The 17,005-nt window shown below is 42.4% G+C and overlaps 1 protein-coding gene across 1 annotated transcript in view; it reads right to left on the reverse strand.

The window, feature by feature from the left end:
- Positions 1-17,005, reverse strand: part of CCDC57 (coiled-coil domain containing 57) — a 62,053-nt gene that overhangs the window by 21,523 nt on the left and 23,525 nt on the right. The window contains exons 8-12 of the mRNA XM_063120203.1: positions 15,629-15,791; positions 13,567-13,701; positions 5,721-5,931; positions 4,446-4,628; positions 4,063-4,163 (exon numbers count right to left, since the gene is read on the reverse strand). Coding sequence (XP_062976273.1) covers positions 4,063-4,163; positions 4,446-4,628; positions 5,721-5,931; positions 13,567-13,701; positions 15,629-15,791 — 793 coding nt within the window. The remainder of the gene's footprint in view (positions 1-4,062; positions 4,164-4,445; positions 4,629-5,720; positions 5,932-13,566; positions 13,702-15,628; positions 15,792-17,005) is intronic.

The following is a 17,005-nucleotide window of genomic DNA, read 5'->3' on the forward strand; positions in this document are numbered from 1 at the left end:
CCCTTGCCTGTTTATGTAACAAACAACAGTGGTGTTGTCTGTTGCGATCAGAACATCTTTGCCCTCGATGATCTGGGCAAACGCTTTTAAGGCATTTTCCACTGCCAAGAGTTCCAGGTGGTTGATATGTTCCTCCTTCTGTTGAGGGGGCCATCAACCTTGAACAGTGAGCGAATTGCAGTGAGCTCCCCACCCATCGAGGGAAGCATCTGTCGTAATGGTAACTGATGGTGTTCTTTGCTGAAAGGGAATACCTTCCAATAGGTTTTCCATCGAAAGCCACCATTTCATCGACGCTCAAACTTGTCTCGGTATCGAAAGGTAAGTCTTGCGAGCATTGCGTCGAAGGTCGAAGGTCTTTAAGAACCACCCTTGCAGGATCCTCATTCGCAGTCTGGCGAATCTGATGACAGCGGTAGTCGACACCATCAAACCCAGCAATCTTTGGATTGTCCATGCCGAAGGTCTTGCTAGGGTTTCGATATCGAGAAGTAAGTCTCGAAGTGTCTTTGCCCTTGCTGACGGGAGGTAGGCTCTTCCATCCGGAGACGACAGAGTCACTCCTATGAAGTCTATCGTTCTCTGAGGAGTCAGTACAGATTTTTCCTGATTGACCCATAGGCCAAGGGATTCTAAAAGTTCGAGAGTCGTGGCTATATTTTCCTGGAGCGTGTGACTGTCCTCCGACACCAGGAGCCAATCGTCTATGTATGGATAAACATGTATTTCCTTCTTTCGCAGGTGGGCACACACAACAGCCATCACTTTCGTGAAGACTCTCGGCGCCGTCGCGAGGCCGAAAGGGAGGACGTTGAATTGGAACTGCTCGATGCCGATGGAGAACCGTAGGTAAGTTCGATGCGACTTCCTGATGGAGATGTGGAAATACGCATCCTTCAGGTCTACTACCGCGAACCAGACCCCCTATGCAACAGTTGGAGGATAGAAGTGACTGTTGTCATACGAAACTTCCTTGGGGTGATGTATTTGTTCAGTTGTCTTAAGTCCATGATCGGTCGAAGACCTCCATCTTTCTTCGGGACCGTGAAGTAACGGGAGAAAAATCCCTGGTTGAGTTCCTCTGCAGGTACGGAAGAGATGGCTCCCTTCGATAGCAAGGTCTGTACCTCGAGCAGCAGAAGAGGGGATGGTGCTGTTACTTTCACCCCCGAAGAAGGAGGGAGGGCATCGAATTCGATGGCGTATCCCGTCTTGATGATAGTGAGCACCCAGGAGTCGGATGTTATGAACTCCCATTGATGGTACTTGGGTGCTAGACGGTCTGTAAAGGGTAGTAGGCCTGGTACGGAGGAGTCAAAGCCGCTGCCTCTTTGAGAAATCCGGCTGATGTCTACTTTGCTGGTATCGACCTTGGTAAGGTCTCTTTCTCTGCATCTGTTGTTGTTGTTTTGGAGGTTGCTTCTCAAATTGAGGGCGCTGTTGTATCTGCTGGTATGGTTGTCTAGTCCAGCGCCTTTGCTTAAACTGTGGTTGGGGTTGTGAGAAACCCATCTTTTTGGCGGTTGTGCGAGCCTTATATATCGAATCTAAGGACTCGTCGGTTTTATTGTTGAATAGCCCCTCTCCGTCGAAGGGCAGACTTTCTATTCTAACCTTCGTTTCGTTTGTCAAGTTGGCTGATCTCAGCCAAGCATGACGTCGAAGGGCTATAGAACCCATCATCGATTTAGAGTGAGAGTCCGTTTGATGTTTCGCTGAATTTAGCTGTAGATGGGCTATTGCCGTTGCCTCGGTATGGAAGATCCTCGCTAACTCCCTTTTATCTTCGGGCAGATGGTCAGAGAGGGAGTTTAATTTTTCCAGGATGAATATTTGGTACCTGGCCATGGTTGCCTCGTACGCAGAGGTTCGTATTCCTATGAAGCATACACCTTCCTGCCGAGGAAGTCTAACTTTCTACCTTCTCTGTCGGTAGGGGCTGAATGCACCTTCTGAGATCTTCCCTGGGCAGATTCCACAATTATGGAATTAGGTTTTGGGTGCTGGAATAGAAACTCGGCATTAGCTTCCTTGACCTTGTACATTGACTCCAACCTTTTAGATGTCGACTGAGCTGCACAAGGATTTTTCCAGGAGATCTGTGCTGTCCTCCGTAGTGTAGGAGGGAAGGGAATAGCTATGGTCGAGCTAGATTCCGTTCGAGTCACATCGTAGATCGGGTCATCATCAACCTCTGTTGGTTGATCGATGTCGAGACCTAAAGACTTGGCCATTCGGAGTACCTGGTCGGAGAATTTTCCCACATCTTCTGATGCAGAGACAGGTTCATGACTATTTACAATATCGTCAGGTGAAGGCATAGATGGGGCTACAGATACTATAGAGTCTGAATCAGACCTGTAGTCCTCATCAGGAGAATCTTGCACCGCCCGCACCGTCTGATGCACTGGCTGCAAAGCCCGCTCATGTTGAGGTGAAGGGGCGACGACAGTTGCAGTCGGTATCGATCGATGTTCTGTTCGCTCGGTCCTACTATCTCGGCTGCGAGGTGTATAGGATTGAGGATCTGGAGGAATTTGCAAAACTCTTGAATTTGGGGGAGGTTGTGCAAAGTGCTCATACCGTCTGCGCTCCGAAGGATAATAGTCCTGAGGCCGGTAATACTCCCAATCATAAGGGTAATCCCATTGATATTCAGAGTATTGAGATACTCGATCAAAGTCCGGGCCAGGAGATTGGCGTCGTCGGTGTGGAACAAGCCCAGTCGGCTCCTCTAGCTCAACCGTGCACGGTACCTGAGCCGATGGTATGGAAGCAACTGATGTGGAGTCCCGAATTTCACCCTCCGACATCGAACTCCTCGCTGTCGGTAAAGGTGCTGGTAACGGCAATTGCGTCGATACCGAGGTCGGCGCCGACTTGGTAGGCTCGGCGGGTATCGAAGATAGGGTATCGACCCTCGAGGTGGAGCGTCTTTCAGCGTCCTTCCTCTTTTTCTTCTTTTTCTTTAGCTGTTCCGCCGATTTAGGGGTCCGAGCCTTTTTTGAAATCTTCTTGGCTGCGGAGACCGCTAGGGATCGGCCTGGCGTCAGGGGTATGGCCCTGTTATCCGCCATCAACTCCTCACCAATAATAACTGATTGGACTTCAGGGCTAAGAGGTTTTTCCATTGCCCTTGAGGAGGGTTGTTCCTTACGCTTTTGAGGCGTAGGTTCAGTCGCTCGTAGAGCTTTTTCCCAGAGTATAGACCGCAGTCTATCTGATCTATTTTTCCGCGTTTGTTTGGTAAACGCCATACAATGGTGGCACTGTTGAACTTTATGCGCCTCGCCCAAACACAGTACACAGAGCGAGTGACTGTCCTTAGGTGGCAATTTAGCGCCACATTTGACGCACTTCCTAAAAGGGGCCCTTACGGCCATGCGCCTCAGGCGCCGAAAGCGATCAGCGATCGCTGGAAAAAAGGTAGGAAATAACAACAATATATAATTATTATTATTATTATTTTTAGGTAAGACAAGAAAAAGAGAAGAGAAGTGCCGAAAGAGAGTAAAAGCGAAGCAAAAAGAGGTAAGTATCACTACAAAGCTGGAGAGAACACGGTTTCTACGTCTGTGCACAATGGCGGACGACGAAGAACTGAGGGAAGGGCGGGAATCCCGTGGACATGCGCGGTAGCGTGGGGGAGGGGTTCCCGCCCAAAAGCGTTTCCCTAAGCTATTGGAGATTCCGGTCTGGTCTCTGCGCAGGCGCAAAGCCCATATGTGTGATGCATAGAGACCACGATGAAGAACTATGTTGTTAATCAGATAATCCACGCACAGCAGAGACATATAGAGTCACAGTGCCTCCTAGTGGAGGTTGAAGGGTAGGTACTGATTCTAACTCCAAGGGTGTAGATTATTAAGGGTGTAGTGACCAGAGTATACGAGGGTTCTTACAGTAAAAGTAAAGCAAATTAAGTTCTGAGAAACATACTAGCTTTCTTCTGAATAGAACAAGCCCCTGTTCTCAAGCATACACTGGCTATTATAACTTTGTTCTCTTGGTAAACATATTTTTATAATCATAAGGGCACTAAGTATCTCAACGTTTCCCTACCATTTGTGGTTCTTGCGTTGCCAATGAATCCACCTGCGGAGCTCTGATGTCATGCTTTTTCAAAGCAGTTTCGGTAGCAACTTCATCTGAATGCAATGTACCTGAAAGAGAAAACACAAATTACCTTTCAATGGTATCAAGATGCCTGCATTTGGTTCCATGCACCTCAGTTAAAATTTTCTAAATACAGATTTAACACTTCAAATGTTATAAAAGTCTGACATGGAAAGCTCTTTTAAGAAGGAAAAAACATAACATTGCAATGAATCTTCCCTGTGCATATACACAAACATGCTATCTTCATACTTTTTCCTACACAGAAATGGAAATTTCCATTAGAAAATTTATCATGTTTTAATTGGACTTAAGATTTTTCCCCTTACCATCCTTCCCACTGATAATGTGGTCCTGATGAGAAGTTTGAGTATTTTTATTACAACTGGATGAGTTTAGAGAAGACACAAATAATTTCCCATGAACTTCAGATGCATTTTCATGCTGTTTGTCCATTGCCCGGGATTCTTTCTTCAATTTTCTGATCTCCTCTTCCAGGGATTGAACATAGTCTGTAAAAATAAAGACAATGACAATCAGGCTGAGTACTTTGCAGATGTGAAGGTGGCTTTGAATGGCTGATTATCTGTGTAAATAAAAATCATTTCCCCCAAGAATGCCCAAGTGCATGTAAAAAGGGCAAAAAAATGGAAATAGCATCAGGGATTGGTACCTGTATAAGCACTGCACAGTATTTATTGGGTTATTTCATTTCTTTTTACATTTATGTTTTTTAAAAACCTAGTTTTCAAATAATACAATGTTAATTCAGAAAATTAAGCATTCCACAAACTGCCTGATAGGAAAGTGTCAACTATTGCAAAGCTTTCCTGATGGCCTTGGGCATGTTCTAGCTACACTAAGTCAAGATTGTTTCAGGGAGTATCTCCTGTTATTGCACAAAATGGAGAAAAAATAAAAGACAAATTAGCTTTCAATTCCTGCACGAACAAATAATATTGCATATGTACCAATTTATAGAAGCTGTATGAAGCAAAATAAAAATATCTAGATGCAATTTGAACACATTCACTTATTCCACCATTATCCCTTCTCCACTGGAAGCACCAATAAGAGAAGGGATAATGGTGGGATAAGTGAATGTGTTCAAATTGCATCTAGATAAGATATTTTTATTTTGCTTTATATGGCTTCTATAAGTTGGTACATATGCAATAGTATCTGTTTATGCAGGAACTGAAAGCTAATTTTTCTTTTATCTTTTCTCCATTTTCTGCAATAACATGAGATATTCCCTGAAAGTATCTTAACTCAATGTAGCTTGAAATACTCTGAAATAAATATACTGTCTTGAGTAAAACATGAGTTTTGACTGTACTGATTTTGTCCTAGCGACTAACTTGCAGTGATTCCCATTTGTACAAATCTAGCTTTAATGAGTTCAAGGTTACTTTTTGCTATGGTTGAAAGATCTTTGGGAATGTATATTGTATAATGGCCATGCCTGAGGATATATGGGACCAATCAAAGAAGAATATTAAACATTCAGTTAAGGAGAAGATGAACACAGAGAGAAGAGAAGCACCTGTTAAAAGGCAGGTATAGAAAGGGACATATATAGACGGTCTTCCGTAATACTTAACCCAATCCAGGGCTGAATGAAACTGCAGCACAGCCAGTCCTATCTGCATCTTGTATTTTTATTCTGATATGTTCAGGGGAAGGTGCCTGATTATTAAGGGTTTCCATTTCTCTCCTCATTTCTGCAATAGCAGCCCGCAGGGTACTGTTTTGCTCTTGTAAACTCTGGATCTCAGCAGAAGGAAAACCTAGTTCAATGGCTCCAACAGTAGCCTGCAGAGTAACCAAGCAATTAAAAAAGCAAACAAGAATTACACCCAAAAAGAAAAACATGTGACTCAAGCAAGCAAGTAAAATTGCACCAACAAATATAGTGGTTTTGTAAAACTGCCCTTAAAAATAATAATTGTAATGATGTACCACAGTAGAAAAGGCATAATGTTTTCAAATAACATTGCAGCTGTCTGAGGAAAGGTGCTGAAGCAGCTGTTAGGTGATTATGTGTAATTCTTCTATTACAGTAGTGTAATCTCTCAGTACTGAAAAGCTTATTACTCAAGATCTAGTAGGCCAATTTTGCTCATTTTTGTTTTAAACTGAAGCTTGAGCAGAGTAGACATGCAGAAAATTTTGTAACTTTGAAAAAGTTCAAAGCTCAAGCTTTAATAATCAAACAGTATGTTTCCACACCCTGAGGAACCTGAGGCAGTCGGGGAAATACAGCTCTAAATAGCTCTGCGTCGTGCAGCATGCAGGGAGAAAACACAAAGCGGGAACAGACAGAGGGTGTTGGGCTTTGTGAGTTGAGCTCACTCTTGGAGTGGCCATATTAGTGGCAGGGAGATAGTGGTGGAGGCAGGGCCCTAGGAAAAGCTGGGTTTTAACTTGTGGGAGAAGAGGAATGGAGGTGGGCTCGAGGCCTGAGAGGAAGAAACAAATGCCGTTCAATAGTGATGGCTGTGAGGAAGCAAGGGCCAAAAGTCCTCCATTGCACTGAAGGAAAGTAACCTCCATATGGCTTCTGGAGGACTGTCATAGTGGGAGTCAAGGAACAGTATGTTTTGCCCTCAGTCTATTTGCCCTCAGCACCCATGACGACCTGGGCTTTACACTAGTATAAACTGAATGTATTTTATGAGTTCAGCCTCACTGGGTCAGCTCAATATATTGGCTTGGAACTTGAGACACACTGTTGCAAGGAGGTTAGGGGATGCGATTTTGCCAGGGGACCCTTCTAAATGGGTTGACTGTGGCATGTGTGGATGACCAAGAGGGAATTGCCACAGATTGGGAAGAGAATAGTACATTGGTATGTTTTCAAACTGCACGATTGCTAAACCTGTATCATGTATCAGGTGCTGCTTTATGATTTTGAATGTTAGGGTTATCAATACTAGTGGAGTTGGAAATTTAGCTAGTCAGAGGGAACATCACACCTTCCAACATGTTTTGCTGCATAAGGTTCCAGATTTAATTCCTGGCATCTTCTGGGACATGGATCTCAGGTAGGAGGGTTAGGACAGTTTTTTGTGAGAGCTTTGAGAACTGCTACCAAGCAAACTGGGCAATTACTGGGTTAAATAAACTAATGGTTTACTTGGCAGTAAGGTAGCTTCATACGTTCAATGAAACATCAAAGGTCATCAAATCAACAAATGATGTACAGAGACTGCAATTAGTGCAAATAGGCATTTCAATTAACTTATCTTCACGATAACATCCTAATATGATATTTTTTTGGTCTAACTTAAGATTCCAAACATGCCTTATGGGGAATACATATGGGTTGGTTCCAGAGCTGTACAGGACAGAAATTCTTGAATTGCATGATCCCATGGGTGGAAGCTGATTCCCCTTCCCCCCTGCAGCCTTTCTCATCTAGAGGGTGCAGTGACCCTCTAGAAAAGTGTGTGAGGCGGCGCTGGGGGCTGCAGGGGAGAAGGACCGTGAAAATTGCCACCTCTCCCTTTCTTCAGAAGGGAATGGATCCTGATTTTCACTGCCAATGGAAGGAGCTCTCCCATCCATGGAGAGTTAACTCTGGATCCAACTCTCTATATTTACCAGCCTATAACCTACCATCCACAATGTTCTTGCATATTTATGAAAATGTTGCATTAATTGAATATTATTATTTGTTATTATATATTTCCCAGGTGCTGGGTCCTTTAGTGCTCAACAAGTGGTCCATCCCTATTACAGAGGATGGGTTACAACCTGCAGTGAACCCTGAAAGGTTGGGATGGATTAGAAAGATAAAGAATAATCATAACGTTTATTTTAAACATGTATATTCTGCCTTTCTAGAACAGCTGGAAGGAGGCTCACAAGCACAATTAAAGATAATACACATCAAAAGACCCATAAAACCTGAACAAACATTAAACAGAAACCACAAATTAGAAGCAATACAAGGCACACCAGACATCCTTAGTTTGACCATTATGCCATCCAGTTTTATTCAATCTCCTTTCATTGCCTAAAGCCTACAAAGAGTGGTTTTGAATGGCTGCTCAAGCGTCAAAAGAGAGAAAGCAGAACCATTCCTTAGATATGCACGAAACACCTTTTATCAGCTTAGGCTGATATACCAACTACACCTTTATCTAGACAGAGATAGCCGAACTACAGTTATCAATGCTCTAACAATCTCTCATCTGTGGGACTGCCTTTGAAAATGGTCTGAAACCTTCAGCTAGTCCAAAACAGGGTAGCAAAATTGTTAAGAGAGACTAGCCAACGAGATCATACTATGCCACTAATTTCCCAGCTGCACTAATTGCCAGTCCCTTTCCGGGACCAATTCAAAGTGCTGGTATTAACATTCAAAGCCCAAAACCACTTGGGACCAAATTATCTGAAGGATTGTGTCCTCCCATATATACCTGCCCGAATCCTAAAGTCATTTTCAGGCATCCTTCTCCAGGAGCCCCTGCTAAAAGAAGTGAGGCAGGTGGCTACCAGGAAAAGGGTCTTTTCTGCTGTGGCACCCCGGATATGGAATGAACTTTCTATAGAGGTTTGCCTGGTGCCTACGTTATGCTCTTTCCGGCACCAGCTGAAAACCTTTTTTATTTTCCCAAGCATTTTTAGCATTTTAGCATTCCATCTTTTAGCTCTGCTGTTTTAAATCTGCCATTGCACTTTAAAGCACTGCACTGCTGCTAAGTTTTATTCTGATTGCACTTTTATACAGGGAAGATATAATTTTTAGAAGAGGTAGTAGGCAACCACTAGAGTGCACCACAAGATATCTTTATTACCTTCAGTATTCAAAATAGGTTTCATACATTATAGCTTTGCCACTGTATGTGAAAATAGCCATTATCAGGGAAAGCGCAGAGCAATTGTATCAGGAACCGTCTGACTAGACTCTGGACACTTCTGTGATACATATACAAAGAAGGATTTAAATCTGCTGTAGAGGATGGAATTACAGATAGCAGTAGCGTTGACAACACAGAACCGTGCTGAGGATTTAAATGGGTTTTGGATATACTTTCCTGTACAGCTGTACAGTTAACAAATATTGGAATATGTGCAAACCTCCACAGTTAATACCAAAGCTGCAAGAACTTACTTGCTGAAACAAGTAAGTTCTTGCTGCTCACTGCAGGGCAAGTAGTGAAGGACCCAAGTAGGTCTCCTTTAGGAGGGAATTCCATACTTTACGTGCCATGTCTGTGAAGGCCCTGTCCCGAGAGCTCACTGACAGTACATCTGCTAGCAGAAAAACACTGAGCAAAGGGGTTGATTTTAGCACATGGACAGTTCATGCAGCTGAAGGCAGTGCTTCAAGTATCCTGTGGTGCTTCCAGACAGAGCCCCCCTAGTGCTACAAATAAAAACGCATTGTGCAGCAAGAGACCTGGTTCTTCTGATGCGCCATGCTCATCAGGGGCTATTGAACTCACAATGAGCTGTGAATTAACAATGCTTGTACAGCCCTACAACAAACCAAGGGTTATGAGACAGTTGTTTAACTCTCAGATAACCCTTGGTAGCTGAGTTTGCATGACATTGTGTTCGTGGTTTTAAATTGTTGGTTGTTTTTATGCTCTTCATGGTTTTAATTTTTGTGAGAGCTTCGGCTACTGGGCGGTATAAAAATGTAATAAATAAATAAATAAATAAGACATGGCAACCCCTGACCGGGGATTTCATATTTTAAATGGCACCCAGCACATGCTGTAGCTCATGATAGGTTAAACAATGTGTCATGCAAACCAGGGTGTCTTTTCCTCCTTAGCAGTTTTTATTCTGGAAAGAAAAAGAGATGGAAGCAGCAGTGGGAGCGGAGAGATAGGAAGGTTACAAACTGAAGAACACATCATCTGTATCCATGTAAAATGCTGTGAATGAAGCACAAAAAAAGCCTAGTCTGGAGGCACTCCTGATCTTGAACTGTTTAGGGCTTTAAAGGTCAATATCAATACTTTGAATTGAGCTCAGAAACAAATCAAACAACATCAGAATTATATACTCTACATGACTCAGGCCAGGTAAAAGTTTGGCCACCGTATTTAAACCAATTGTTGTTTCCAGAAAGATTTTAGAGGCAACCCCATGTAGTATGTGTTACAGTAGCGTAATCTGAGTGTAACTATGAAATGAATTATTATAGTCATGTCTGTTTCCTGGAAGAAATGGTGTAATTGGCACATCAGCTGAAGCTGGTGAGAAGTACTCCTAGCTATTAACAACACTTTGGCATCCAAAAGTAGTGCTGGGTCCAAGAGAACTCCCAAGCTATGAACCTGATTCTTTAGGAGTGCAACTCTTGGCAAAACAGTCTGTAATCTCTTACAGAAGAGCTTCAGACATGCTGGCTCTCTGATACATATATTGTGCACAATGAATTTGCATGGCATTAACCTGACACCCTAGCTCAAGGATCCATTTTAGTTCCAGAAGGCACAGTCTGAAAGCTGCCTGGAATGCTGTTAAGGTTGTCAACTGCCACAGAAGCACTAAAACTATAGAATATACTTGCTTCCTCCTTGATTAAATTAAAGGAAGTTGTTCCCTGCAACAGGGAAACATGCAAATATCTGCCTGATTGCCATGCCAATCATAGGTTGTTGATTAAAAGCGGAAGTAGCCAACATGCTGCAGCAACTACATGGCGAATTGTGGATTAATTAACCTACAATTTCCCATTATGTGAGCACCAGCTCAACTATGCGAGTCATATGTATTCTCCATAATGCATGTTTGGATTTTTAAGTTAGACCAAACCCAAGTACCAAACCCAAGTACCTCCTAACTCAGTGGTCAGCCAAACAACATTACCCTTTTTATTTATTTACTTATTACAATTTTACACTGATCAATAGCCGAAGCTCTATTTCCTGGGAGTGCTAAAATGGAGAGAGCTTAGGGTAACAAGGAATGGATTTTTGTGTGTGGAAGGACTGTGAATCGCATCCAGTTCTGTAACTCAAAACAAATTATTGGGCTCAGCATTCTTTAATGATGTCTTTTGCACCAGACCCTGGTAAGTGGATGTTGGGGCCCTAGTAAAAAAATAAAAAATTAGATTCCACAAGCCTGAATTCTGCCCAACCCTGCTCTAAACAACACAGTTATAAATATACAGAACTCCCTATCTAGACAATGTGTATTGTTTCTTAGGGCAGTAGAAATGTATTTCATTTTCTAGGCCTGGCAATTCCTCAAAAAGCAGCTTAGAGCCTCTTAAGATTTGTTTCAAGTGTAGTCTCCTCAACATGTTTGCTGCATAAGAGTCAAAGGCAGAAAGTGTCACCTGATGACTAACTGTAGCTCTATCCACTCCATTATTTAAAAGGGGAACTCTGCAGAAAGATTTGAGGCTACTTTCTATTTCTGGTTGCACATAAAATGTGCTAGAGCCAGTTACCCACGTACTACAATCTTCAAGGGCAGAGCGTAGTGAGAATGACTCAGCAAACAATAAAAAGCTATTCTCCTTCAGCTTCTGTCAGGAAATGTAGAGCCTTTCAAAGCTAGCCACAACAATATATTGATGCAAACTTAAAAGTCCGAGATACCAAAAATTAGCTGAGGTGAGCGATCGCCCACTCCCACAATCATACTTTCAGAGATTGCCTAATATTTACATGAATTAACTCTAAACTACAATTATTTCTCTAGTTATGCATAGTAATATAACTGCATTTAATTCCCTTACATTTTTCCGTTCACCTTTAGCCAAGCTAAAGTCTCTTTCCCTGTATAACTGGCCTACGCCATAAGGACAATCAAGCTTCTCTCTAAGCCCATTTGTAGTTCAGCATGTTTGCAATTCAAACCTGCATTAAGAGTTGCCTTTGCTGCTGGGAAGTCAAAGTAAAAAGGTAGCTTTTAGTAGCCACAAAACCTTTGTCTCCACTTTAAATACATATTTAGCAATCAACTTTACAGCCAGGCTTGACCTAATGAGTCACATATGGCTGTGCTACTGCTCTTAGCCCCTTCATCCTTTGTATAAATCTTACTGGGGCTTTTTCATGTGCTACTTTGTATATTCAGAAAGTAATTCTGAGTAGCAAAGTATGTACATGATGTCATTTGTGTTGGTACATGTGTGTAATTGCAGTTTCTATCAATCAAACATATGCAACTGAAGCCCCAGTCTCTATGGAATGATGCTCACATTTATGGTATGGGCAAAAAGCTGCTGCTTATGCTCATGTGCACCTTAGTAAGTGATTCTGTACTCAGGAATTAGGGATCATGGCTTCCAAGTCATTGCCACCATCTGAAAATCCCTGTCAGCTCTCAAGCAATAAGACTAACGACTACTTTACAAGTAGCATATGACACTTGCCCTTGCCCAGCTCGCTGCTCCTCCTCCTCTTCCCAGAGTATCTAGCCCAGAGTGAGGCTGCCGACTTTTGAACTATCCTTATCCTTTCCTCTATGGGAAAAGTTACATATTGCTTGTATCCATTCCTTACGTGCAATAGATCAGTTCTATTTGACTTCAGTGCCTTAGACAAGCATGTTGTCCATTCTACTGACTTCCATAGAATTTAATGTACTCAGCTAACACTCAACAAATATGCTCAGGAGAGAGAGAGAGAGAGAGAGAGAGAGAGAGAGAACAATACTAACAAAGAAACAGGGTCACCAGCTCGAAAGCTTAATAAATATAACCATCTAGAAAATCACAGTTGAGCAACTTGGGCACAATACTCATATCAGAAGAAAGATAAAAGAAATTCACTCTAGCCTTCTCTTCTGTCTCCTGCAGTGGACAGGTTGGGAAGAAATAGGATGTTCATTGGATTGCATCCATCAAGAAAGGTATTGCTTTCCCAACAGCAACAGGCAAAACATCAAACATTTAGAAGACGAAATCAGGGGGAACCTACTTTTGAATAGACATGTATAGGATTGTACTTTTCTTCTTTTTTGCCCCTCAGAATTTTTTTCACAAGGTTGCATTTCCGGACAACAGCCTCTGCTGTTGTAGATTGGACATTTTCCAAGATCCCAAGAAATAAGCAATTTTGCATTGTGGATAAACTGGGATAGAGGATATTGTCCACTGCCTTCTTCATTGTAAATTTTATAACTTACCAATTTCATGCTCAAGTCAGCCCCAATAATCAGATGGCTTCAAGATTTTTTGTGGTGTCTATACATTCGAAAGCCATGTGCAATCATGACTTTCCAATACCTGTACATGCAGCGAAACTCACATATATGCATATACAACTGTGACGTGGGCTGCATGCCATTGCCTATATGGAAGCATTTTGTCACATTGGAAGTTGTTGTTAGATACAAAATAAGTTAGATAAATTATCTCCCTTTGATTCAGATATCTTAGATAAATAAAACAGCTTCTCTTACAGAAGCAGCTTTAAGGTGAGGTGTCCTAGGATTAGCTCTCAAGAAAAAGTTTTAAATAATTTTAACCTGTTTCTCTCCTTTTGGCAAGTGACCATGTTTTTGAAGTTCCTGAATGGCTTGGTCTCTCTCAAGGGTTACAGCAGACAAGATCATTTCCATTTCATGCAGTTTCTGTTCCTTCTCTTGTAGTTCAGCAGTAACCTGCAAAACAAAATTATAGTAACATAACAACACTTCTTTTCAAGGGAAAACTCCCCAAGCCTCTTGGTACCTTTGATACAATCCCACCACCTACACCACACACACAATAGCCCTTTCTACACCTAAGGGTTATCCCAGGAAAATGGAGGGATCATCCCTGCCTGCTCCCAGGATCCCCTGTGTGGCATTTGGATGCACAGAAACAATCCTGGGAGGATCCCAAGATATAAGGCTGGTGTAGACATGCCCAATGTGTAATTTCCTTTCTTATCTAAATTAAACTCAACCCAGAGAAAACATCTGCAACCCTGGATAGACAGTTTTGTAGAAAAGCAAAGTGGCTTTCTAAAAATGATGGAGCACATCATATTAAAGCCCTGACCAATTCACTTCCATGTATCTAAGATATAGTTTGGTAATTAATCAACACAACATATTCTTTATTGGGAGAATTCTTGCTACCAGAACTACATAAACAACTTCAGAATTTGGGCACATTTTGCTCTTCTTCTTCTTAAAAAAAAAAAAAGTTGCTTAGATATTTTGTATGGAAAGGCTGGATCTCCACTTGTTCAGGAGTACCACTTTGTACTGTGCCTCAGGGTTAGGATTAGGATTTATGTGGCCTCAGTGCACTTAGTTTTCTTCTCCTTCTCAATCAGATTGTGGCTCAGGGGAGGAGCAATTCTTGAATTAAGCAGACCTGAGTGGAATTTCTGGTCATCAGCTCACTGCCTAGTTAAAGACAGGCCATGCTGAGTGGGGACTAGAACCTGGATCTCCTGACTCCCAGTCCAACACTTTAGCCACTACACCACACTGGCTCTCTATCTACCACAGCCACTCAAGCACTAGGTCAGTGGAGGTCCTCAGCATACATTTTCCCTCCATGGTGCTCACTTCCAATCTGTTCCCCTTCAGCTGTCTTAATCAATTTAGCCCAGGAGGCCATTTATACCATTTATACCTGGACTGAGGTAATCTTTCATGATGAGCATCCACTGATCCTGGGGAGACTGAATGAGCATGGAAGTAAATTAATGAAGCTGTAAGCTCCTTCACCACTTCCCACAGAAGAGGCATCATACATCTACATCCCATTCCCTTCAAGTGGACTGAGTTCTACAGGCCTAATGGTATCCACCTTTTGGACTTCAGCAACACTATCTGGCTCTCAGACATTTATTCTGGGTTGCTATATTACTTGCAGCTTCCAGTAATTTGGCAGTGAAGTACAAACTAAGCTGTCATCCTTCTGTGGTACTGGAGCATCAAGCAGGGTCTTTAGTTGAGATGTGGGTGGGGATAGGCTTCCTGCTCTCTCACACAAAAGAGTGACTCCGTGAGTGGCTTTGAAGGTATGGGAAATGGTCAGTGTACCTCAGGTTCTGATACCATCACTATGCCCCCAGATGTTCAGGAAGCAGCTTCAGGAATGGCTTAAACTGTCAATGGCTATTGCTTTCCACCTTCCAATATGTACCAGGCAACAGGCTGGGCTGGGCCATTTATGACAGCATGCAGGTTGCCAGAAACAGGATTCTTCTCTGTATGTTCTGCTTTGATAAAGCTGTACCAAATAAAGTTCTGGCCTGCCTTTTTGTCCAATTGATTTTCAACTGGACTTCCACTCCTATCTGGGGGGGCGGGGCGGGGAGAATCTTCCTGAGAAGAACCAGCTAGTCCTATATTAAGACCTGCTATTTATATACATTATTTAAACCAAATCATTCCTTGCATTCTCTGAATCAGCACAGACTGAATACTTTACAAGAAGAGCATGCTAAGTCCCTGAGGAAGATGGAACGCCTCAAGTATTTGCTAAAAGCACAGAATGACCACTCCCAAAGCATCAAATCTTCCATCATGAAAGATGCCTCTGATAATACTCTGTGCTAAGCTGCTGGCAATGTAATGCAATTCTGACCTGTTCCCTAGCTGTTGACAGGCTCTGTATTAGAGCCTCTGATTTCTGATATTGATTCCTTTCAGCATTCTCACAACGCCGCTGCCAGTCCAGCTCTATTTGTACTTTAGCTCTTTCCAGAATCGCTTCTCTCTCTGCTGCAAGTGAAAGCTGCTGTTTATACCTAAAGCAGGGAGAAACAAGGTGAGTATTTTTTAGATTATTAAATTAGGAAGGCAAGAAATTCATTATTATCAGTGCTTTATTGCAACAAAATATTCAGCATTTTTAATCCTTTAAAACTCAAGTGTGCTGTGAATAACACATGGGACTCCAACCCACCAGGCAGCACAGAGAGTAAGATAACAACTAAGTCTTCTTAGGATACAGAGACAGGAAAGACCCAATGGTAGTATCACACAAGTGAAGCTAAGAGAGAATATTCAGGCAAAGAGTTTGCTCATCCCAGGATACATTTCTTCCAACAGATGAGGTTATTCTGAAAGGAAGCAATTTTATAGTTTGATATCAGGAAGGAAAAGAACCCAACATTTCAAAACAGAGAAATGGAATCACATAACAAGATATAAGGGCCTGATACCAAAAAATATGGGAAACGAAAAAGATTTTTTCAGCAAAAATATTAGTGCTGCACCACAATGGAAACACAAAAAAGAGATTAATATGGGAAAGTAATGATGCATATGTGTACAGCTAAAGCACTTAAGTACGTAAAACACAGAAAAGGGAAATAAGAGCAGGCTCGTAATTTGCTGCTTTCCTGGACTAAATAGCAATTTATTTATTTCATTTATATCCTGCTTTTCCTCCATGTATGCTCAAAGTAGCATACATGGTGTGTGTGCCCTCTCCCATTTTATCTTCACAACAACCCTGTAAGGTAGTTTAGGCTGAGAGATAGGGACTGGCCCAAGGTTACCTAGTGAGCTTCATGGCTGAGTGGAGATTTGAACCGGGGTTTCCCCAGTCCTAACTTGACACTCTAACCACAACATCACACTCTCTGGATTATTTTATCCACACTGGATGACCTTAATACTTGGATGACCTCTTAACTTAATGCCATCATAGGGGGCCATCTCTTGTTTGGTTGCAGCTATAGCACATCAGAGAGTTTGCTGGGGCTGGCTGCCTTCATGTCAATATGCATGCTCAGCTCTAACTTTCTTCTGTTTTAAAGCCTACTGGCCCTTTAAGCCAGAAAAATGTCAGAGAGCTGAAGCATAGCATGACATGGCAGCAACCAGCCCCAGTTCTCTCATTCTCTCCCCTGAGTTGCATGTGGGCAGAGAGCCAGAAGATGCCAACATTATGTCAGACTGTGCACTTGGCTCTCTTTTTACCTTCTGCTTTCAAAGGCGAGCAGTCTTCTTAAGA

Source organism: Elgaria multicarinata, chromosome 3 (genome assembly GCF_023053635.1).
Source record: "Elgaria multicarinata webbii isolate HBS135686 ecotype San Diego chromosome 3, rElgMul1.1.pri, whole genome shotgun sequence".
Taxonomy (NCBI): Eukaryota; Metazoa; Chordata; class Lepidosauria; order Squamata; family Anguidae; genus Elgaria; species Elgaria multicarinata.